The following is a 23,221-nucleotide window of genomic DNA, read 5'->3' on the forward strand; positions in this document are numbered from 1 at the left end:
CTTTGGAAACAAGTGATTTTTCATAAAACATATTTTTCCTATTAACTTATTATTGGTTTATTATTGCTATTTTCATATAAATTATAAATACAGTTTTTAAATGTTTCAGTTTCAACCTTCAATGCCATAAATGTTCGCAGATATAACCCAAGTGAGCAAGACTCTTTGGGGTCCTCAATAACTTTTGAGGTATCTTACTTAAGTGGCCTGAGGTCAAAACGTTGGAAACTGCTGCTTTGCCCACTGAACCTGAACCTTGCGATCCACTCGGGGCAGTTCTCACCAGCTCAGCTGCGACCTTAACCCTTAAGCCATACTCAGTCACTGAGTACTGACTCCCAGTTTATTGAGGGGACACCCGAGCCAGGCCAACGCGGGTCTTCATCTTTCATCTTTCTTCAGCTCAGTTCTAGGCTAGGAGTGCAATCTGGAAATCTCCGGGGGGGGGGGGGGGGGAGGGATAGAAATGGGACCACCAGCTCTCCAACCCCCATAGCTGTAACTGAGGCCGGACAGCACCCAGGCCCTTCTCCCTTCCCTCCCCCCAGGCTTGGCTTCCTGTCCCTGACCTCCTGTTATGGTTTCCCTCCCCTTACAGTGGGTCCTGTGTCCCTCACTCCGAGTCCACAGAGCCTGGTGCCCGGGCATCAGGCTGACCGTGTCACGCTGATGTTAAAACCCGTCACTGTCTCCCGCTTTCCAGGTTGGGAGCCGTGTGGCAGCACGGCTCCGAGACCGGCCCGTGCCCCCGTGGTCACCAGCAAATGAATCGGGGAAGCAACAGCCTGATGAGGGCCAGGCAGGGCTGGGCCTGAAGAGGGTGTCCAGGAGGCCTCTGGAGGCGGTTCTTGACACGACCCGTTTCCTGCCAGGGGTGCCGGGGCCCTCTACTTGGCTCTGAGACCAGGGAACTGACCCTGGTGGCTGCGCTGGGTCCCCGTCCTGTGAAGGATCAGGCCGCCCTCGGGCACCGCGACCCCCCGGGCCCCTGTGAAGGCTGGGCAGATGAAGAGGGGGCTGTCATCAGACCCCAGCCTGAAGAAGGGTCTCAAGGGCCCAGAGAAGGGTGAGCGGGGACACGTGTAGATGTGTGACCGGTCCCTCATGTTATAGAAGGAGATATCTCCAGCTTCGTAGTCCAGAAAGATGCCCACACGGCGAAGGCGCTCTTTCAGGGGGAGGATCTTCTCGGGGGAAGACAGGACCCGGTATTGGTTTCCAAACATCTCCAGGGTCCAGAAGCCATTCCGAGGAACCAGTAAGGCCTCTCCTTTCCTTTCGACATTGTCTCTACAAAGCCCCAGAGCCCACACCATCACGTTTTCGACCTCCACCTCCCAGTAGTGCCTCCCTGAGGAGAAGCTCTCCAGGCCCAGGACACAGGGCCGGCAGTCGAACCTCTCGGGGTTGTCAGGCACACTCTGCCTGGAGGGGCCTCGCCTCACACCTCTCCAGTCCTCTGTCAGGAACAGCTCAGGATGTGCCGTGTCTGGGTCTAGGACCACGTCAGCTGCAGAGGAAGTCTCCCGGTTAGGTCTGGCGTCTCAGGAGACGGTGCTGCTCCCGGACCCCAGAGAGGGCCCAGGAAGGTGGTGGGAGATCCCCGTGGGGAAGGCCCCCTGCACCTGCTCCCGGGCAGGAAGCCGGCTCACAGACTTGCTGAGGCTGCTGGTCTGTCTCCCGAGTGAGGGGACACTGCCTCGGGCCGGGGACAACCCTAAACAGTGGGGGAACTTTAGCAAATGAACTGAAGTTAGTGGCCCCTGCTTTCTGTCATCATCCTCAGATCTGCCCCCTTGTCTATTCAAGACGGAAGGTGTCTGGGACTCTCTTTACCTAGGAAGTTCCCAAGCGGGGCCTAAACCAGCCAAGAGGCCCCTCTCCCAATGAAGCAGTTAAGGCCAGTTTTTCCCTGCGGATTCCTGGGCGGCAAGAGGTCCTTTCACAGGTTGGGTGTGTTCCACCAGCTTAAACGGGCGACAGCTGATTGAAGTGACTCACAAGGGCATCCTTCACAGGGGACAAAGACAGGAGAAGGTCTCCACGGGCCACCCTGCTTCTGCTCTATCAACACGGGTGTGAAGTCTCCGTCGGTGACCTCTCTGGACACGGGGAACGCTGGGGCCCCCTGCCATCCCGCGGACGGCTCCCCACCACTGCTGTCAGTACTCGGCCCAACTACATTTCTATCACGTTAAAGTGACTTTCTCCCTTCCCCGCGTTGTTGATACACCTGACTCTGACAGTTTGGAAGTTCGCCCAAAGAGGAAAGGTCCGAGGACCATGGGATCTGGTACGGCCTGGACTCCTTGGCGCTTTGGAGCACAAGGGGAGAAACCAGCGGAGGCACAGTGCTCGTGGGGATGAGGCATTAGGATCCTGTCCCCGCACCACCCCCCCCGGCCCCCCCCCCCTTCCCTCCCAGGCCAGACACACAGTAACCTGGGAAGCAGAAAGGCGTTTCTTAAGAGCTGGGACCCAGGGCTGCAGGGGTTACTGCCAGGGAGCTGACCCCAGCGCCCCCTCCCCCAGCTGGCCTGCACCCCAGTTTGTGTGCGCTAATCGGCCCCGGTGGCTGGCCAGTGGGGAGGAGTTGTGGATGTGAGGGAGTGTCAGAGGCTCACCGGCATGTAGCAGGGTTCTTCTCCATCCTGCAACAGAGGGACAGGCAGAGGTGAGCTCCGGGAGGGGGGACAAACGGAGCAGAGCACCGACGACGGCACGGGACACGTCAGGAAATGCCAAACTTACGCAGCTCTTCTTGAAGTTGCTCTGAAAAATAAACAGACGCACGTGAGTGTCCTCAGTGGAAGAAATAAGAGAATTTGAGTTTGAATCAAACGAGGAAGGACGGGCCTTTCGTGGACACCACGGGCCCCCTCCCCTCCTGCCTATGGGACTGTCAACGTTCCACAAACGGTCTGTGAGCCCGGGGTGGGCCTTCTGAGTGTTCATGGGGTTTGCTTCTGTTCAACAAGACAGCCCTGTGGGCAGGGGGGTGGCGGGGCCTCTGCAGAGTGGGAGCAAGCTGCGAGGGCGGGGCGGGTCACAAGATGCCACCGTTCCCAGCCCCTTGCTGCCGCCTCTGTTCCTTGCCTCCCTGTGCCCGGGCTTCTAGCTGTCAGAGCTGTGTCCCCCTGTGACCGTGACCTGTCCTCCTGCTCTTTTACCTCGGATCTCATGTTCTTTCTCTTTTTCCACATCTTCTTTCCCCAGTTCCTGACATGCGGTTTCTCTCTCCTCATTCTCAACCTCTTTTTCCCGGTGGACTTTCCTGGCGAGACAGAGGACTCCAGCGACGAGGAGCAGCAGAGAAGGCGGGAGGGCAGCAAGGCCCGCCATCCCGGGGAGTGTGCTGGGGGGCAAGGATTCTGAAAAGGGAGCCCGAAAAGCCCCATGTCGTGAGAAAAAGGAGCCCCAGGATGAGAGAGCCCCATTGGAAGAGCTCCCTGGGGTCCCTGCTCTGCCGCCTTCTCTCTCAGAAACCCCAGAGAGGGCCCCTGGCCCTACCCCGGCTCATCCCGCGGCGATCGCCGGGGCTGGGGGCCCAGGCGACAGAAAGGCAGCACACCTGAGTCACCGTGGGAGGGATCGGGGTGAACCGAGCTAACTGGCCACCACCAGGCACAAACTACCATCGCTTCCTTCCTGCCTGAGATGTTGCAATCCCTTATCCTGGGCCGCTGCCCATACTGTCTGCAGTCTATCCTCAGCACGGCAGCCAGAGCAAGATCATGTCACTTCTCTGCTTAAAACCTCGCAGTGTGTCCTATCTCACTTGGACCAACTCACTGACGTCGCCCCGCCTGCCCACAAGCCACGCCTGCCCTTTGGGGTTCCCCCAAACTGCTAGACAGGCCCCTGCCTCAGGCCCTTTGCATGTGCTGCTCCTGCTTCCTGGGTTGCTGGGTCCTCACATATCTGCCCAGTCCATTCCTCACTTGCCCAACCGCCATCTTTTCAGCGACGACTTCCCTGAGCATCCTCTTTGTAATTACAACTCCCCCATGCCCCCTGGCGCTCCCCTCCCTCCCCCCCAATCAATTTTCCTACGCTACTTACCGTCATCTGATATAGTCTGCAGTTTAATTAATTATTTCACCTCTTGCTCTCTGCTACTCTAGAATGAGGGTAGGGATCTTTATGTATTTTGTTCACTGATTTATCTTTGCTTTCTAGCACAGGGCCTTGAGCACAGGTGATGCTTGCTAAGTATCCGTCGGACGAATGTGTGTGCGCGTAGATAGAGTCCCGCCCACCCCTCGCTTCCCTTGAGAAATTCCACCGACAGGAAGGGAGACCAGGCAGCACCTCCGGGTGTAGGTAGCCACTTGTCCATACCGTTGTCCACTTGTGACTGTTCTGAGTGTTTAAACATGGCCACGGGGGCCCCTGGCTGGCTCAGTCAGAAGAGCAGGTGACTCTTGATCTCGGGGTCATGAGCTCAAGCCCCACGGTGGGTGCAGAGATTACTTAAATACATAAATACACTTTAACAAAAATAAAACAATACAAATTGCTGCAGGATCAGGACCAGAGCAGAGAAAAAAACCACCAGATCGACCCTCAGAGAAGACTGTTTGGTTTTCCCCTTGGGACGAGGGGAGCGGCCTCCAGCTCCGTGGGGCGCAGGACCCCTCTGCCCCACGTTTCTACCTCCCCAGGCTCCAGTCTGTCCGTCTGAGGATTCTGCCTCCACCTGATGGGCCTCCAGAGGGCAGGGAACCAACCTGGAATGAAAATCACAGTTTCCTTCTCCTGGCCAAGCAGGGTGTTGTTGACGGAGCAGGACGTGTTCCTCACAGAGCAGTCCCTGATGATCACGGCCACGGTGACCGTGAAGAGGCCGTCGGCGTCCACAGTGTAAGCCTCCTCCAGGGCGGGCATGATCTCACCGTAAGGGTCCCTCCACACCGCGTGGGGCTCTGGGTACCACCCTACGGATGTGCACTCCAGCCGGATGCCCCCGTCCTCATGGCCCTTCATTTCAATGAGGGGCTTGGAGCCCAGGCCTGGGGACAGAGACCAGGGCTCAGCTAAAAAGGCAACAACAGTGTCTTAGCCAAAGTGTCTTAGATCAGCTCCCAGTGAGGAGAGCCCAGGGAAGGAGACAGATGGCCAGTGGCCAGTGGCCAGAGAAACTGGTTATGCCCACAGCACCCTTGCCATGAAGTGGGGGGGAAGGAAGGGAGGGACAGAGGGAAGGAAGCAAGAGAACACCAGGAGACCAAGAGGCCAATGGATCGTGAGATCTCTGAGGACAGGATGACACGCCACTTTGCTTTGTGCTCTACCTATGACCCCATCACAGTGGCACACATCCGTCTGTCTCCTAAGTGTTCGTTGACCGATTCGATTCAGTGAGAGAGGTTAGTTTGCTCACTGCTGGGTGAGAATGTGCACTCTGGCCTGAGACGGGCAGGTTGAGGATTTCACTTTCTGTCCTGGGAGGACTTGTCAGTAGCATTGGCTTCCAGAAGCTCCAGAATCACATGACAAGGACAGAAACCTGCCAGGCCAGCAGAGTCTTAGGAAGCTTTTGACCTCGAGACACTGTCCCTTCTCTCCTGGCTAATTAGGGTTTCACATCATCGCAGGTCATAAGGAGTGGTTGGATTTTAGGAGAATGGACAGAGCTAGAATACGAAACCTACCCTTCCCCCAATTCAGGGAAGTTTACCTCCCAGGGGGCTCAGTCAGCGAGATGAGTTCCTTAAGTCCCTCCACAACACCTACCTAGTAGAAAGATCTGGATGCTCGTGGGATCCTCGAGAAACAATATCACGTCTTCAATGTCAGCAGAACATCACACAAAATCCTGAGCCCAGACTTTTTCAACTTATTCTCTTTAAAAGAGAATACTAAAAAAAAATAAAAAATAAAAAAAAATAAAAGAGAATACTAATGCAAGACCTGAAAACGCACAGTCTTAGGAGACTTCTGCCCCATTAGCCAGGGGTCCAGCGATCATCCAAACTGTTTTACTTTATTTTACTTTATTTTATCTTATTTTATTTTATTTTTATTCATTTTAGAACAACAGGGCAAAATAAAATTCCAGTTTATTGCTGGACCACACTGTCTCATCCAAACTTCTAAGTAATTCGTTTGTTCGGGCTAGACAGCAAATTAAAAGGTAAAATTGAGACAAATTAAGAGGCAAAAAGACAAAATTAAAGCAGTTGCTTAAGCCTTAGTGCTACCTGCTCCATCTGATTTTTGCCAAGAAGAAAGAAAGAAAGAAACAAAGAAACAAAGACTAGTTGTGTATGGAAAGGCTCACACAGAAACTCTGAAGCATGACAAGACTCAAAAGAATTGGGCAGGTTGGAAGGGAATTCTACAAAATTGGGTTCAGTAAGGGCAAGCATTAGACAACAGACTTGAGGACGAAACCAGCCAGCCAATTAACCAAATGAGAAAACAAGAAACGAACAAACAATTCCACAGTTCAGCTCGGAGCAGGGCAGGCCAGGCCAGGGTCGCGTTTACAGGGAAAGGACAGAGGGTTCCCACCGCTTGCAAACCCATCCCGGTCGCCTGCGCAGGGCTGCTGTGAACAGAGTCAGAGCACCAGGGTGAGAAATCTTCCCGCCACAATATTTTCTATTAACTACATACAAGGTTGCCCTTCTCAGTAACAAAGATGGGGGCTCCTATCATCTGTGAATCGAGGCCTACTTAGGGGGGACCTCACTGTCCCCTAAGCCTTACTTCCATGGGTCTGATCCACTGAAATGCCATTGATTTATGTGTATCTTAAAGGCTTTTCCAGTCTTCAAATGTTTCTTTTTTTTTAAATTTTTTTTCAACGTTTATTTTATTTTTGGGACAGAGAGAGACAGAGCATGAACGGGGGAGGGGCAGAGAGAGAGGGAGACACAGAATCGGAAACAGGCTCCAGGCTCTGAGCCATCAGCCCAGAGCCTGACGCGGGGCTCGAACTCACGGACCGCGAGATCGTGACCTGGCTGAAGTCGGATGCTCAACCGACTGAGCCACCCAGGCGCCCCCAAATGTTTCTTTTAAAATATAACACACTGGCCCCGACGGTGAGATCATACCTTAAAACCATTATTAATAAACTCCTAGAAATCTCGGTTTAAATGCCACTGCTATTCTGAAACCCTGCGAGATTCCTCTCTGTTCCATTCCCACGGCTTTCCCTTGGGGTCAGCAGGCTTGGTGATTAATCACACTGTAATGAACTCATCTGTACACATCAGTCACTCTCACTACGGTCAGTATTTGCGCCAAGGGGGGGGGGGAGGCAAAATCAATGTTTATCAAGACAAGGGATGTCCGTATGTCATAGTTTGCTGGACAGCCCTGGTGGATTCCAGTTGTCCCCATGCTTCTTACTCTCAAAATTAGAGAGTGTGAGTGACAAAGTACGTGGTCCCCCATCTAGACGCCAGGGGCCAGGTGCGGTGCCAGATGGGGCCTCACACCGGGTCCCTCTGCCCAGAGGGGCACAGCTCACCCCCTCCGTTCTGCTTCTGGTCAATTGTCATCCTTGCAGGGAAGCTGGCTCTGGCCATTCTCCCCACCCCACCCCCCCAGCACTCCCAACCCTTTCTCTGCTTTCTTTTCTCTACAGTGCTCACCACCACAGGATATAAGATCCAGTGTAATTAATTATCATGTTTATTGGCTGTCTGCACCCTCTAGAATGTGAGCTCCATGAGGGCAGGAAACTTCGCGTATTTTGTTCACTGATTTATCCTCGGTTTCTTGGAACAGTGACTTGAACATAGGAAGGGCTTGTTGAGCATTTGTTGGATGAACTTGCGAATGTCTATGACGAGAGGGAGCCCAAAGGTAAATTTTCCCACTCTGAAATTTTGATATCAGCAATTTCTTTTTTTCCGCTCATTCATTTGACAACTATTTTTAAAAATATTTTTTAATGTTTATTTATTTTTGAGAGAGAGGAGAGAGAGCAAGGAGGGGAGGGGCAGAGAGAGAGACACAGAATCCGAAGCAGGCTCCAGGCTCTGAGCTGTCAGCACAGAGCCCGACACCGGGCTGGAACTCACCAACCGCGAAATCAGGACCTGAGCCAAAGTAGGACGCTTAACCGATCGCGCCACCCAAGCACCCCTACAACTATTTTTTAAGTACCTACTAGATGTCAAGCAATCCGCTAGATGCCGGAGATATAGTGGTGAATAACTGCTGGTGTTACTCAGTTCCTGATTGGCTCTGGTTGTGATTTGGACTATAAAGCTAGAAAAAAAAAAAAATCCGGTGACAAAAGCCTGAAAAGGTACTCTGGTGCCGTCCACCAAAAATTTTCAGTTCACCTGGCCACACGGTTGGGATTGCGTTTCCGCTCGTCTGTGCGGTGAAGGACGTCCCTGGCTTTGGGCAATGAAATGTGAGTGTAAATAACATGCCGCCCCTCACCGGCAGAGGCTTTGTGAGCCAGGAGGGGATTTGCCAGGCTCTTTCCCTCTGCCAAGGGGAACTGCAAAGCTCCAGATCCCCGAGGAAGGTCCCTGTGAAGTCGAGCCCCACCTGACTCATGAGGACACGTTTCATGGTCAGAAACGGACCTTTGTTATTTTCACGTACTGAGTGCTGAGGGCTGCTTGTTACCAGAGCATCACCCAGCCTGCTCTAACACACACATCAAAGACGATTAAAAATTTGGACTGACCACAGGCTCACAGGAAAAGGTCGAAGAAGCAGGTCGGAGGCTCAGAATGAAGACAGCGCAGGCATGAGATGATGAACAGCACTTAGAGCCTTATGCAGCAGGTTCATTTATCCATTCAATTACTATTCGTTGAGCACCTACTATGCCCCAGACATGGGCATACAACAGGAGCAGAATAGAAAAAAAAAAAAAAATCCCTCTAGTGGAAGAGACATAATAAGCAGGGTGAATAAGCAAAGTGCATACTACACCAGAAGGCTTTACATGCTGAGGAGAAAATTCAGGAAGGGGAGTGAAAAGGGTCAAGGTCAGTGTTTGACCCCCCCAGTCATGAAAAGCAACTGACTAGAAAGAAGAAATGGGTTGGGGCGCCTGGGTGGCTCAGTCGGTTGAGCGCGGCTGACTTCGACTTCAGCTCAGGTCACGATCTCAAGGTTCGTGAGTTCGAGCCCCGCATCGGGCTCTGTGCTGACCGCTCGGAGCCCGGAACCTGCTTCGGATTCTGGGTCTCCCTCTCTCTGCCCCTCCCCCGCTCATGCTCTGTGTCTCTCTGCCTCAAAAATAAATGAGTATTTAAAAAGATTTTTTTTTTTAAAAAGAGAACGAATTGAATTCAAGTGTGAAAAACTTGTCTTCGGACCTGATGGCAAATGTATGGAGCACCATATACAATTGGTAAGAGTATATATTGGTACAAACATTTTGGCAACCAAATTTGTCGTATGTCTAAAAGAGGAAGATGTGTATTTCCCATTATACAGCACTTCTGGGAACACGTGTCAGTTGGGGGTTTTGAGAGGGGGCATGTTATGAACTGAACTATGCCCCTCCCCGTTCACGTGTTGGAGCCCTCACGTCCAATACCTTGGGCTGTGAAGAGATCAGCACAGAGAAAGATACCAGGGGTGGGTCCACACAGGGGAAAGGCCACGTGAAGACACAGAGGGAGGACCATGTGAGGACACAGTGAGACGGCAGCCATCTGTAAGCCAAGGAGAGAAGCCTCAGGAGACACCAAACCTGTGGACGGTTCGACCTTCGTCCAGAACTGTGGGAAAATTAATTTGTGTCGCTTAAGCCGGTCTATGGGGTATTTTGTTATGGTGGGCCGAATTCGCCCGGTCAGGAGAAGGCAGGGCTCTATTCATTGATATGAGTAGCGGTCACATGGGTTACAGTTCATAGTAATCCGGTAATCTGTACATTCATGTTTCATAAGTTTTTCTGTCTGTGTATTGTCTTACACACTAAAAATGTCGAATTCTAAAACAAGTTACTAAGGAGGACCCCCAGAGATCTCTGAGTAGGCATAAGAATTATCTCTAGAGGGGCGCCAGGGTGGCTCAGTTGGTTGAACATCTGGCTCTTGATTTCTGCCCAGGTCATGAGCTCGAGGTTCGTGGGATCGAGCCCCACGTCAGGCTGCACGCTGACTACGCAGAGCCCGCTTGGGATTCTCTCTCCCTCGCTCTCTGCCCCTCCCCCTCCCTCAAAATAAAACAAATAAACTTATTTAAAAAAAAAAAGAACTATCTCTAGGGACTAAACATTCTCCCTGGCTCAAGGCTGTAGCTGAGTCCCGTGCCTACGTCTCCAGAACCGATGCCCACAGTGTAGCAGGTGGTCGATGCCCACAGTGGTCCTGGGGCAGGAGGAAGCCACTTTCCCCGCTTCAAGAGGATTCGAGGCACAAATGTGCTGGTCTGCCACGGGCCTGAGGTGAGGAGAGAAGCTTTCTCTGCGAGTGACACTGAAAAAGCAACCGAGCAAAATGAAAGGACACACCTGCAACCATCAGCCGCATGATGGCCTCATCGTAGGACCTGCCCTCTTGGAAGTAACAGTGGTAGATGCCATTGTCGTGCGCTGTGACATTGTGTATGACGAGTGCCACGCTCCCCTGCTTGATGCCGTCGCTCACAAAGGTCGTCCTTCCTCGGAACTCCTCCAGCTGTTCCTCGGTTCTCTCTCGTCCACCCTTGTACACGAGCACTGCCCGCGAGAAGTGAGTCCGGAACCACCTCACTTCCATGTCCTCAGCGTTCTTCTCGGGGGACAGGTGGCAGTGAAACGTGGTGTCTTCTCCCACCATGGCCAGGACTGGGTCAGCTGGACCCACGACAGTAAACTGGGCTGTTCGACAGAGGAGCGGAATCAGACGGGGCACAGCCATCGGATATGGAAGGCAGGAAAGGAAGTAGATACTCTGGGGGGACGACTTAGGCTTTCCCAGGGCCCAGGGGCTTCCTGAGCTGCGGATTCTGGGGGCCAGCAGCCCCCAGCAGCCGCGGTCTCGGGCACGAGACACCCGGTGGGGTTCTCCGCTCCTGGGGCTGTTCCTCCTTTGTGAACAAAGTACCAACAGCGCATCCCGAGGACCTCCCAGACCCCGTGCTTGCAGACACGGACCATCCCCCAGTCTAGCACAGGGCCTGGAGTGTAGCCTCAACTCGAGCGAGTCCCAACTGAAATGCGTTGTAAATGCAAGATACACGCACACGCAATGCGGAGATGTTAGAATGCGAAATGTTATCTATCTCACTGGGAGGTATTTCCCATCAGCTCAAAGTTCAAATAGCGCTAGTCGGGTTATTTGGAGTTAAGCCAGATCCCCTATGAAAGCGCACTTCGTCCGTTTTCTTTTCACTAGTTGAAACGTCGCCGCTCAAAAAGCGCAAACCCTGTACGTGCAGCCCGCCTCTGGGGCTCTCACCCTGTTTCTCCTACCAGGCGGCGCTGGTGTGAAATCAAGGAGCCGGTGCAGAATGGAAGGTGCTTGACCCCAACTGCAATACCTCTTGACCCTCCCGACTCGGGCGTGCATTTTCCCCTCTGCAAGGCTGCGGGAGCTGGGGCGCCCCCTACCTGAGAGCAGGGCACACCCGCAGAGGAGCGCCAAGAAGAGAAGCGAGCCCCGCGCGCGGCAGCGGGGGGCGGCCGCGGGCTCCATCAGCGCCACCGACCAGGCACCCGGGAGAGTCAGCGCCCGACCGGAGGCCTGGGGGCACCAGACGTGGAGAGACCGGCCGAGGAGACGGGGCCCCAGCTCCGATCCGAGTCCAGCTTTCCTGTAACCGCGGGGGGATCGTCAGCGCGCCCCACGCTGTCTCCGGGTTCAGGTACCTCCCGACGGATGGGCTCATTAGACGTTCCCTGGATTAAGCCAACGACACAATGATCGGGGAGGCAGTTTTCCGCCCTCCCCGGCTCACTTCTCCGGCCAGAGTTGAGTTTCTTCGGCTGTCACCTGATATTTTTCCATACCCTTGCCCCCCCCCCCCCCAACCCCCCAGGAATCCCGGGGTGCGCTGGGAGGTACCCCAGGTACCCCAGCGGCTCCTCTCCCGGGGACCCCGCCGCCCACAGAGTGGGTTGCCACCTACCGCCCCACCCCTGCCCCCAGAGGGGTAGCGCTACCCCTCCTCCCTCCCTTTCCTACCTTCTAGAATTAACTTCTGCGTTCTCTTTTCTCCTCTGACGCCCAACTAACTGATGATTTTCCTGTGGTCCGTCTTCTGTCTAATCTCATAGTCACAAACAGAGAACAAACCGCCCTGAAACCGGAGAAGAAAAAACAAAAAACAAAAAAATTTACCTTCGCCTTCCATTACTCGCAGAGTGCCCAGCGGCAGGACCTGAGACTAGGTCCACTCTGACCGCAGAGTCCCAAGAACTCGATGAATGGTCTAGAGCCCAGGATTGGCCGACGGTGGACGGGCCCAGCCAATGGTATCCTTGAGCCTACTCTCTCACCAGTTACTAGGCAGAATACACAGACAGTTTTAAACTCTCACTGCTGCAGACAGCCTTTTGAGATGAGCTGACCTTTTAAATTTTCCTTTTCTTTTTTCCGGAAGCAAGGTAACCACCAGGAGAGATATCTGAGTGTGTAGCGGCTGGAGTTGGGGGTGATGAGACAAAGACAAGCAGCCCTCTTTCCAAAGCCAGAGGAATCTGTCCCAGTTGCTGGGTTTGTGGGGAGCAGGGAGGAGGGCGCCGGAGAGAGAAGGAGGGAACGCAGGGAGGGGTGCAGAGGTAGTAAAGAAGGTGCCGTGGCCATTTCGGGCGCCCTGTCATTCATTCAAAAACTATTGAGTGAGAGATGCTCAGGATGCGAGTTGGAGATGCTGAGTCACCCCAGGGAGGTGACATTCCAGCGGGGACAGGAAGGTGGCACTGAACAAAGGCCTTCTCCTTGGGCGTCACGCTCTGTCGGTCTGGTTGAGTCCAACATCCTCTACACCCACACGGGCCCCCCTCCCATGCCCCGCAGACCTCAGTCCGACCATTGTATAGCTTTGTTCTAAAGTCACCTTCCCAAAGCACATCTCTTCATGTTTCCCCAAGGGCCCAACTGCTTCCCCGAAGGCCTCCAACTCCCTTCTGCTTCGATTCAAACCTGTGCAGCTAACACACCAGCAACGGCTCCCCTGGCCTCCTACCCCGCTGCTGCCCGCCCAGCTCTCCCTCACCCAAATCCTTCTCCACTTCCGCCCCTTGAATCCCTGCCCCGCCTTCTTGTCCCCTCCAAGAACGACTCCAGGCGTTCCCGGTCTGGAGCGTCCTCAGACTCTTCTGACCCCCGAGGCTTTGCCTGTTACTATATTCTGTCCCGCGTTATCGTAGGTTAGGGACCTTGCACGTCCCCGCAGATAACTTGCACCCTGGGATTCCTCTCTCCCCCTCTCCCCTGCGAGTCCCAGCGGGGGGCGCCGCACACAGCAGTTGTACCGTGCGCGAGTGAAACAGCTAAGTGCCACGCCATGCCCCGGCGGGCAGTCAGATGCGCAAGGCCTGCCCTCTGGCCTGGCCTGGGTGGGACGCCCCCACCGGCTCCAGTCCACGGTGGGGCGGGGAGGGGGCAGCGGGGCCTTATCACAGGGACGCCTACCGGAAGACAGGAAGTGAGCACGGCTAAACGGATGGGAGTGGAGGGAGGGCCGACGGATCTGATCAGGCATTCACTGCACTCTCAGGGGCAGAGCCTTGTAAACAGATGGCGTCGATGTCCAATCCCACACCACCCCCCCCCCACCCCCTCAGGCGGAAGGTTCCCGCAAGGTGGCTCCCCAGGTGCCTGCTTTCCTTCTTCCCCGAGAGCTTTCTCTAACACAAGGATGCTTGCTGCTTCGCATGTACACAGCCTGACCTGGAAGTGCAGGGGAGTTAACCCCCCCCCCCAGGGGCGGATGGGGCTGTGGGTAAATGGCCCAGGCTCCCCACCCCTGCTGCGAGGATTCTGAGAACACTGGGTGGGATTGAGCCCCATTGCCCATATGGTAACCAACTAGTTGAGGTACCCTTTATGCCATTTTTTCACTTGGTTGGCTTTTTTTTCCTTGTGTTTATTTCTGAACTTGGTTTCCCGGGGGGGGGGGGGCGGGGGGTCATTTCCCAGGTCGACGACCTCGGCCTTGACTCAAAAGTCAGCTTTTGGGGCACCTGAACTAAGACGGAAGGAACGAGGTGGAAACGTTTTCACATGCTTTGTCCAACAGTGAGAATGATCGTTTCTGGAGAAGGGCGCTCTGACGTCTGTGCCTGTTTTCTCTACGGAGTGACATTGCACATCCTGTCACGTGTCATTTCCTTTTCTGCGAGCTAATAATTTATATCCTGTGCTCATTTCTCTACTGGGCTGTTTTCTATTTGAAGGAGGTTCGATTTTTGTGTAAGGTGTGGGTTGTATATATTCCCCCCCCCCCTCCGTTTTGTCATGTTGTCTTTGCTTAAGGATCTACTATTCACCACTTCTCGTCGCCTGTCACAGATTCTGTGGCCCACAGGCAACACGCAGGAAATGTTTGTGGGGGGAGACAGCTTCGTGGGGGAAAGACACATCTCTGGAGGGAGAAGGCTGGGGATTGCCGCTCTGTGTCTCACCGTCCCTGCGAAGACACAAGCCACCGGCCGAGAATCGACATCCTCCTTGGAACAGCCGCTCTACCCGAGGCTGCGCGGGGTCCTGACCTGTGATGCCGGTCCCAGGCCCCGGGCTGTCCCTTCCTGGCTGAAGGGGGAATTCTGATGATACAGGACACACGTGCCCCAGCGCTCTCTGCAGGCGCACAGACCCTCTCCGTCTGCAACCCTGCGCACCGCCGAGTCCCGGCAGACTCTCTCCACTGGCGGGTCTCCACTGTGCCTGGGGCTGGGGACACAAGCCGGTGGACGTGCGCTCCAGGTGGATCCTGCCATCTTCATAACCCTTCGTTTCAGTATGAACCTCTGTCAGAACCCAGCGCCGGACAAGGAGCTGTGAGCCAGCGTTCTCGGGGCCACCAGCATCAGCAAGACTCAACAGGCATTGGAGGGGACGCTCACACTGGGAACTTCAGGAAGGGGTCCGTAGGGAGCTGTTCACAAAAATGCGGGATGGAGCTATACCCAGGGCCAGGAACAGGGGACCTGTTACCACCCACCCCTAACCCAAAGGGGAGGAGGCAGAGAGGCCGTTTTGGAGACCTGAAAGAAGGCGGTTGTGCAGGCAGGGCTCCCTTAAGAGGAGCCGTGAGTTGTGGAGGGGAGTGTGGCCAGGGAGCAGTGGCCCTGCAGGGACAGAGCCCAGGGAGATAGTGCGCCCACAGTGCTCCCTCCTCTCCCCTTCTTCCATCTTCTGCCCTGGCTCCCCATTGACCAAACCCAGCCAGAAGCCACAGGCCAAGAGGGCGCCCTGAGGAGAAATGCAACCCTTAACATCTGGACATCGGCCCGGACTCAGTGTCCTGATGACCATAAGCGATTTCAGGGAACATCGACATCACACGTTATCACTGTGACGGATCCAGACAAAAAACAAGACCGCGCGACAACTGCGTACGAACACGGAGAAAACCGTGAATGCTGTTCCACACCGCAGCCAGGCCCAGCCATCCTCCTGTCCTGGCTTTGAGAGACCGCTGCCCTTCCTCCAGTGACAGCTTTAGCCTCATGAGATGCAGCCTTCCCCCAGACAGGATTTATGAAGATGCCCACCTGCAGGACCGCCCCTGCCCCACCTCCCTGAGAGCATCCCCTCCCTGAACCCTCCCCCAAATTCCCTAACACGAGCCCAGACTCCAGGCCACGTTTTCTCTGACGCCTTCTTGCTGAGCCGGGGTTAGAGGCCTCGGAAACCACTTCTCCACCGCAGAGGTGTCCTGGGGGGCCTTTGATCCGAGAGTGGGCTCAAAGGCGTCGCAGAAACAAAGTGGGAAGGCAGCGCAGGCTTCCTACTCGTGACCAGCCGGGGAGTGGCGGGGGGGGGGAGCTTTCGGGTGCGTCTGGAGCAGGAACTCCGCATTTGTCCCCAGGTCCCACAGAAAAACGAGCAGGAGCCCTGGGGGCCGCGTGCCGAGATGGTGTGTCTGAGCAGAGAGACCAGCTCTAGACGGTTGCTTACTTTGTTATAATCTATCCTGTTCATCCTCCTCTTCATTCGTATTTCTTTCTTTCTATTAAAAAAAATTGTAAATGTCTATTTATTTATTTTGAGAGAGAGAGAGAGAAAGCAAAGAGAAATTCGGAGAGAGAGAGAATCCCACGTAGGCTCCGTGCTGTCAGCGCAGAGCCTGATGTGGGGCTCGAACCTGTGAGATCCTGGTCAAGAGTTGGATGGTTAATGGACTCCACCACCCAGGTGCCCCACTATTTATTTATTTCCGGCCCTGTTTGTTTGTTTGTTTCGTGCCTTTTAAAGTAAGTTGCAGACATCAATGCATTCCGGGGCCCCCCCCCCCCCGACCCCGGTGACTTCAGCACCCCTGTCGTAGAACACAGTTCTGAAATGCTCAAAGGCACCGACAATGTACTTGAAATACGTGTAGGAGTAACTCGCAGTTTATGCTCTAAAATGATCAGTGGGTTGTGTTTATCTGGGCATCCTTGGCTCCTAAATGCCTGGCCATTCCCAGCCTTGTCTCCAGTCTGGCCCTAGGTACCTGGCCTTTCCCCGTAAGAGTCAGGAATGCCTCCAATAGGCTTTTGTGAGCAGGGGGCCTCGGGGACTGCCCCTTGGGATGCCTTCTGTCCAGTCTTTGACACCTGCTGGGAGAAGCGCTCGCTTCTCCATTGACATCACAAGAAGGGACTAGATGCTCTTGAGGACCTGTCCGACGACGTAGGGCCCCACAACCCCCTTGTGAACGAGTGAGGAGCGACGGAGTTCAGGGGAGTGAGAGAGGATGAAGTAGCTTGGGATGTGGAAATCTGCCCTTCCAGGCCTCAGGCTGGGCTAACAGACAGGTTTGCTGAAGCCAACTGCCTAGTTAACAGGAAATACTGTTTCCTCCAAAGTCACGCTGCCCCAGCAAAGTCGCAAACAGCCCCCTCCTCTGGGCGCTTCCTGCTTTGTCACTGGGAAACTGTCTTTAACTTTCACATTCTACCAAAAGCTTTGATGTTGGAAATCCTACCGATAAGAATGAAACCTTCTGGAGGATCCCCACTAGTTTGACCCAGAGAAGCAGCTTGATTTCCGAACTAGATGCTAAACTTCAGGTAAGGGCCCCCAAAGGTGCATTTCTGCCCCCCAGATACTGGGTAACTAACATACCAGAGCCCCTGACTGTTGGTAAAGTCATGTGTGTGTTCTTGGCCCAGGCACGTTGATCATAATATGAATTTGCCAAATCTTTCTGACGTTTTTAGATTTTTTTTTTTTTCACTAAGCTCCATGCCCAACGTCGGGCTTGAACTCACAACCTTGAGATCAAGGGTCACATGCTCTACCCACTGAGTCAGCCAGGAACCTCTGGGTTGGGGGCTATTTAAAGAGGGGTGTACCAAGCCGGGAAAGTGAGGAAACTTTTGGAAGTCCTACCTCCCTGAGGAACCGTTGCTATTTCTATGTATTCTAGAACACGGAAGGTATAATATATATATATATATATATATATATATATATATATATATATATATACCGCTTCGAGTATCGTTAGTCGCTGTAACAAATACATTCCAAAATATCAGGGGCTTAATTCAACGGTCATTAACGTCTTGCTCACATCCTTGTCAGCACGGTTGCCCCTGGTTGGCAGGTAGGTTTTGTTGTGTGACTCCTTTCATCTGTGAGTCCCCATCCCTGACAGCAGAATCCGTCACATGTGGCCAGAGAGAAGAAGAGAGAAAGTGGCTTTGGCCCAGAGGTAACACACCTCACCTCCACCCATGTTCCCTCGGTGAGAATCAGTCCGTGGACCCGCCTAGAAGCAAGGGGTGCTGGGAAACGTATTCCCAGGCCAGATGGCCAATTACCAGCGACAACTCCATTCTGTGGGAGGAAAACCCGTGAATTTTGATGGACAGGTTTCTCAGCTGCCGTGGGGAAAGCTGTTATTCAGCGCACGCCTAAAACAACAAGCCCCACTGTCCAATGATCTGCTGTGGCGAGAGCAAAGAAATCTTGCAGACTGTCTCTTCTGCTTCTATTTTTGTTTATTTATTTGGGGGGCTATTGTTAACCCAAAGAGGGGTGCTCTCCAGAAATGTTGGTCTCAGCCCCAAGGATGGTAATTTCTAGCTGGCAGTCAGAACACTTGAAAAGGCTCATGGGAGGTGGGGGCGCCTGGGTGGCTCAGTCGGTTAAGCATCTGACTTCTGCTCAGGTCATGATCTAAGGTCATGATCTAACGGCCAGTGGGTTCTGGCCCCGAGTCCGGCTCTGTGCTGACAGCTCAGAGCCTGGAGCCTACTTGGGATTCTGTGTCTCCCTCTCTCTCTGCCCCTCCCCCGCTCACACTCTGTATCTCTCTCTCTCTCTCTTAAAAATAAACATTAAAAAAGTTAAAAAAAAAAAAGAGAGAGAGAGAGAAAAGAAAAGGCTCATCGATTCATTGAATGGAGCACATACCTTGAGACCCTATTTCTGTTTTAAAAATAGACTGTCCCCGAGGCCAATTTGTGGAATTTGAGAAGTTTGACTTCAGGATATCCAGTCTCCTCTTGGTACTCAGTTTCAGATGCCCAGGGCCTGCTGACTTTTTAACCCTATCCCTTATCAGACAGACTTCTGTGAGGCAAAGTCTCTTGTATTTCACATTTGCATACTTGAGGGAAAATGGAGTCAGTGCCTGAAAGACAGGGTTTGTGCCCAAACCGACGGTTGAATAAAAACAGAGATGAGAGAGAGAGACAGAGAGAGAGAGAGAGGATCATTATCTACCTTAAAAACTCATCTGCTCTCTTATATCGCATTTGAAATTTCTTTTACATTGCACTTGCAATCTGTGATTTCTAATTCTTGGATAAAAGGCTATCTCCCTCATGAAATAGATGTCAGGCAATAGTGAGCAGGTTGGAGATAAAGTTTCAGGTGCTAGGGAGTCTTCTCAGCCCTGGGATTATCCTTCATCCAAATCAGGCCCTGGAGTTAAGCCTGTTTTCCAGGCTTTCCCTGGGGCGGGAAGAGCAAGGACCCTCTCTCCTCAGGTCCCCACCCCCCAACTTCACGTTCAGCACGATGATTCAGCTGCTCAGATTCACAAAATAGGAACCTCAGACATGGACAAACTAGTCCCCCACCCGATCAATGGCAAGGATTTACCATTATATATATAATAATGGTACTAATATTTACTCTATAGTGGGTGTATGCATATTAGACAGGTGTCTCTTGGTTTTGTTTTTAAGATTTTTAAAGCTAATTTACTTATTTTGAGAGAGAGAGAGAGAGAACGCTCGCAAGCAGCGGAAGGGCAGAGAGGGGGAAAGAGAGAATCCCAAGCAGGCTCCGACAGGGCTCGCACTCATGAACCCAGAGATCATGACCTGAGCCAAAATCAAGAGCCCGATGCTTAGACGCTTAACCGGCTGAGCCACCCAGGAGCCCCCAGACAGGTTTCTATTGTAAGGATGCCTCAGATAAACACCGAACGTCTCGGGCGATTATATCAACATTTATTTTCTCTTCCGTGGGTGTGCAGGTGTCTGGGGTATAGCTGGCCTGCGTGTGGCCGACTGGGTTGGACTCCAGGCTGGACGTGGAACTCCGGTCAGCTTAGAGGTCTCTTTATTCTGACAGCAGGACCTACAGGACTCGGGTGTCCCCTGTCCCGCCAGGTGGCAGAGCTAGGGAGCCACGCCACACCCCAAAAGCACATTCGGAGCTCTGGAGCATTTCCCCAACCTTCCGCTGGCCAGGCCCAGAGGTAATGAGCAGGGCACCGCGCAGACACCCGCCTGGAGCGGGGACCTGGGGGCAGGGGCCCGTGCAGCACAGGAGAGCCCTGTCCGCAGAAGCAGCATGCGCTAACCAACACACACACGCACGCACGCACACGGAAGCATGTGCATGCACACGCGTGCACGCAGGCACACACATGCAAGCACGCGCACACGCCAGCACGTGCGTGCATGCACATGCACACATATGCACGCACGCGGGCACACACAAGCACGTGCGCACACGCATGCACACGCAAGCGCACACACATGTTCCCCCCCCCCCCCAATCCCACCACCAAAGGAAACACAGTCGAATCACTATTCTCGTCCCCGGCCACTGGGCCATCCGCTCAAACCAACTCTGGAAAGTCATCCCTGCTCCTCCTGTCCTCATACCGCCAGCATCGAGCCCACCAGCAAGTCCTGTCGGGGCTACATCCAAATAAACCTGATTTACATTCTGTGATTCCGTGGTTACCACGTGGTCCAAGCCTGCATTTCCATCTCTGTTTTTTGAACAGTCTCCCTCCTCCGCACTTGGCCCCAGGTACCCACACATCACAGGAGAGGGAGGTTCGACATGGCAGGCTCCCCCCAGATCCCCCAGGGGTTCTTGTGTTAGAGTGGGCAGTTAGTTACTGACAGGATGTCCGGAGGCCAGCATGGAGGAGGCCGTGCCCAGCTGCAGGGAGGGTCAGAGGCCCTTCCGGGCCTCACTCCCTGAGAAGCCCCATCACACCAGATGGCCCCAGATGGCGGCACCAGGACAGGAAGCCCCCAAGCAAGCGAGGAGGAAAACCCCCCAAATCCTGCTCCCTGCTCTAAGTTATATTCTACCCCCTAGTTAACAACTGTTAAAAAAAAGGTAGAAACCCCAACCCCCAGGGCGCTAAGCTCCGTCTCTCTCTCTCTCTCTCTCTCTCTGTCTCTCACCCGCTCCCTTATCATGAGAGTGTACTTTTCACTTTAGTAAACTTTCCTGCTTGTGTCGCCTGTCCGCTGTGCTATGTGCCTGTCCTTGAATGCCTTCTCATGACAAGACAAGACCAAGAACCTTTGGTGACCCCTTCAGGTCTGGCTGGGTCCAGGGTCCAGGGTCCGGGCTCGCCCCAGTTCATCCAGCAACACTTGCAGCTTAAATAAGACCCAAATCCCTTTGCCATTCTCCAGAGCATGCCTCCCTCACTGAAATAGGGATCTCAGTGGCCTGGGTGGGGACCTTATTAAAATGCAGAGTGACTCAGTAAATCTGGGGTGGGGCTTGAGACTTAGCATTACAAAAAAAAAAATTTTTTTTCTTTTTTTAATGCTTATTTATTTTTGAGAGAAAGCCAGAGACAGAGTGTGAGCAGGGGAGGGGCAGAGAGAGCCAGAGACACAGAATGGAAGCAGTCTCCAGGCTCCGAGCTGTCGGCACAGAGCCCGATGCTGGGCCCGAACTCATGAACCGTGAGATCATGACCTGAACTGAAGTCGGACGTTCAACCGACTGAGCTCCCAGGGGCCGGGAGACTTGAAATTTTCAGTGAGGTCGGTGCGTGCATTAGGCTCCCGGACCCCGGGAGGGGGCAGGCGCCCTCTGTGGTCTGCCCCCCACTTTCTCTTCGGCCACACCCCTTCCGAGGCCTTCTCTCTATTCCTTTTCCACTGAAGGCTTTCCTGCTCCAAGGACTCTGCCCCCTCTGCCTGCACACTCTCCTCTCAGCTCTGCACTTGGCTTACTCCTCCTCAGTCAGGTCTCAGCTCAACCGTCACCTCCTCAGATGAGCTACTCCTGACCACCCCATCTTGCTGGAGGGTTTCTCAACCAGCACTGTCGACATTTTGAACCGGCCAGTGGGGAGCTGTCCCGTGCACTGTAGGATGTTTAGCAACATCCCTGGACCCTCCCCTCTAGGTGCCAGTAGCCCCCCTCCCCCCATTAATCAGTAATGCCTCTGTATGTCGCCAAATGTTCCCTGAGGGGGTGCAAATCACCCTCAGTCCCCGGCTGCCGCCACCGTTTTATTTCCTTCCTAGGTTTTGTTTACTGGTTCATTGTCATTGTGCAGTGTGAACTCTGTGGTGGTCTTGGGCCACCTGTTTCTCTGGCACTCTGAACAGTGCCTGGTATATTGCAGGTGCCTGGTAACCATTTGTGCAATGGAGCGATGAAGGAATGCAATTTTCTTCCCAGATGAGCACTTCACGATTCGTGCCCTGCCATTTTATAATTCAGCAGAGTACTGGGAAGGGTTTCCGGCCATTTTTTTCAGCATCTTAAAAATTTTTTTTTATCAAGGAAATTTTCAAACGTACACAGAGGTAGAAAGAATCGTATAAGGGATCCCTCAGCCGTCCATCCCCGGCTTCAGCAACCTTAACGTTCTGCTAGAATGGAAAGTATTCATCTCTCTGCCTTCATTCTTCTCCCCACACACCATGCGATTTTATCCATAAGGATAAATCTTTTTTTTTTTTATTTTTTTTCAACGTTTTTATTTATTTTTGGGACAGAGAGAGACAGAGCATGAACGGGGGAGGGGCAGAGAGAGAGGGAGACACAGAATGGGAAACAGGCTCCAGGCTCTGAGCCATCAGCCCAGAGCCCGACGCGGGGCTTGAACTCACGGACCGCGAGATCGTGACCTGGCTGAAGTCGGCCGCTTAACCGACTGCGCCACCCAGGCGCCCCTCCATAAGGATAAATCTTTAGTAGTTAAGGACTTGTGGGGCGCCTGGGTGGCTCAGTTGGTTAAGTGTCTGACTTTGGCTCAGGTCGTGATCTCGAGGCCCGGGCATGATCTTGCAGTCCGCGGGTTCGAGCCCTGCGTCGTCGGATTCTGTGCTGACCGCTCTGAGCCAGGAGCGTGCTTCGGATTCTATGTCTCCCTCTCTCTGCTCCCCACCCCCCACCCCTCCTGCTCACACTCTGTCTCTCTCCCTCAAAAATAAAGAAACATCAAAAAAAAGTTTTTTTAAAAAAAATAGTTAAGGACTTTTTTCTTACATAACCACAATGCCTTTATCATGCCTAATAAAAATTAAGTCTACTGTAGTTTTCTTTGAGTCATCTAAACCCAGTCATACATAAGTTTCCCCAATTGTCTCAAAAATGTATTTTTACAATTGGTTTGTTCAAATCAGGGTCCAAACAAGGTCCGGTCCGGTCATTGCCATTAAATGTGTGTCACATTCAATGGTGTGTAAGAGTAGGGATGAAAACTAGCTTTATTAACGGCTAATTGCTGCTTACTCCTTTACAGGCACTATGCTACTGTTTATAGATGCATTATTGCATGGAATCCTTAAAACACCACTTTTATTTTTTAATTTTTAAAATATAATTTACTGTCAAGTTGGCTAACATAAAGTGTATACAGTGTGCTCTTGGCTTCAGGAGTAGATTCCCATGGATCATTGCTCACATACGACACC

The 23,221-nt window shown here is 53.2% G+C and overlaps 1 protein-coding gene across 3 annotated transcripts; it reads right to left on the reverse strand.

Annotated features, from left to right (window-relative positions):
• Positions 1-329: 329 nt before the first annotated feature.
• On the reverse strand, positions 330-13,517 carry LOC121020350 (butyrophilin subfamily 2 member A2-like). Of its 3 annotated transcripts, none has more exons than XM_040460355.1 (9): positions 13,062-13,517; positions 12,102-12,216; positions 11,528-11,815; positions 10,448-10,795; positions 4,731-5,012; positions 3,171-3,371; positions 2,752-2,772; positions 2,625-2,651; positions 330-1,510 (listed from the first exon to the last, which is right to left on the reverse strand). In XM_040460355.1, the coding sequence occupies exons 3-9, from the start codon at positions 11,610-11,612 to the stop codon at positions 888-890; spliced, it is 1,587 nt and encodes a 528-aa protein (XP_040316289.1). In that variant the 5' UTR covers positions 11,613-11,815; positions 12,102-12,216; positions 13,062-13,517; the 3' UTR covers positions 330-887. The 3 variants fall into 3 exon arrangements, with proteins under 3 accessions (XP_040316289.1, XP_040316288.1, XP_040316287.1); XM_040460354.1 differs by having other exon boundaries at positions 12,976-13,071; XM_040460353.1 differs by lacking the exon at positions 13,062-13,517 and having other exon boundaries at positions 12,102-12,806.
• Between the last annotated feature and the right edge of the window lie 9,704 nt (positions 13,518-23,221).

Source organism: Herpailurus yagouaroundi, unplaced genomic scaffold, assembly GCF_014898765.1.
Source record: "Herpailurus yagouaroundi ecotype Mexico unplaced genomic scaffold, PumYag 250, whole genome shotgun sequence".
NCBI lineage: Eukaryota > Metazoa > Chordata > Mammalia > Carnivora > Felidae > Herpailurus > Herpailurus yagouaroundi.

Coding starts and splice junctions, on each gene's coding strand:
- LOC121020350 (XM_040460355.1), bottom strand. CDS start 11,612: ATGGAGCCCGCGGCCGCCCCCCGCTGCCGCGCGCGGGGCTCGCTTCTC. Junction 5,013..10,447: donor CATGCGGCTGATGGTTGCAG/GTGTGTCCTTTC, acceptor CTCTGTCCCCAG/GCCTGGGCTCCAAGCCCCTC. Junction 2,773..3,170: donor GAAAGAACATGAGATCCGAG/GTAAAAGAGCAG, acceptor TTTATTTTTCAG/AGCAACTTCAAGAAGAGCTG.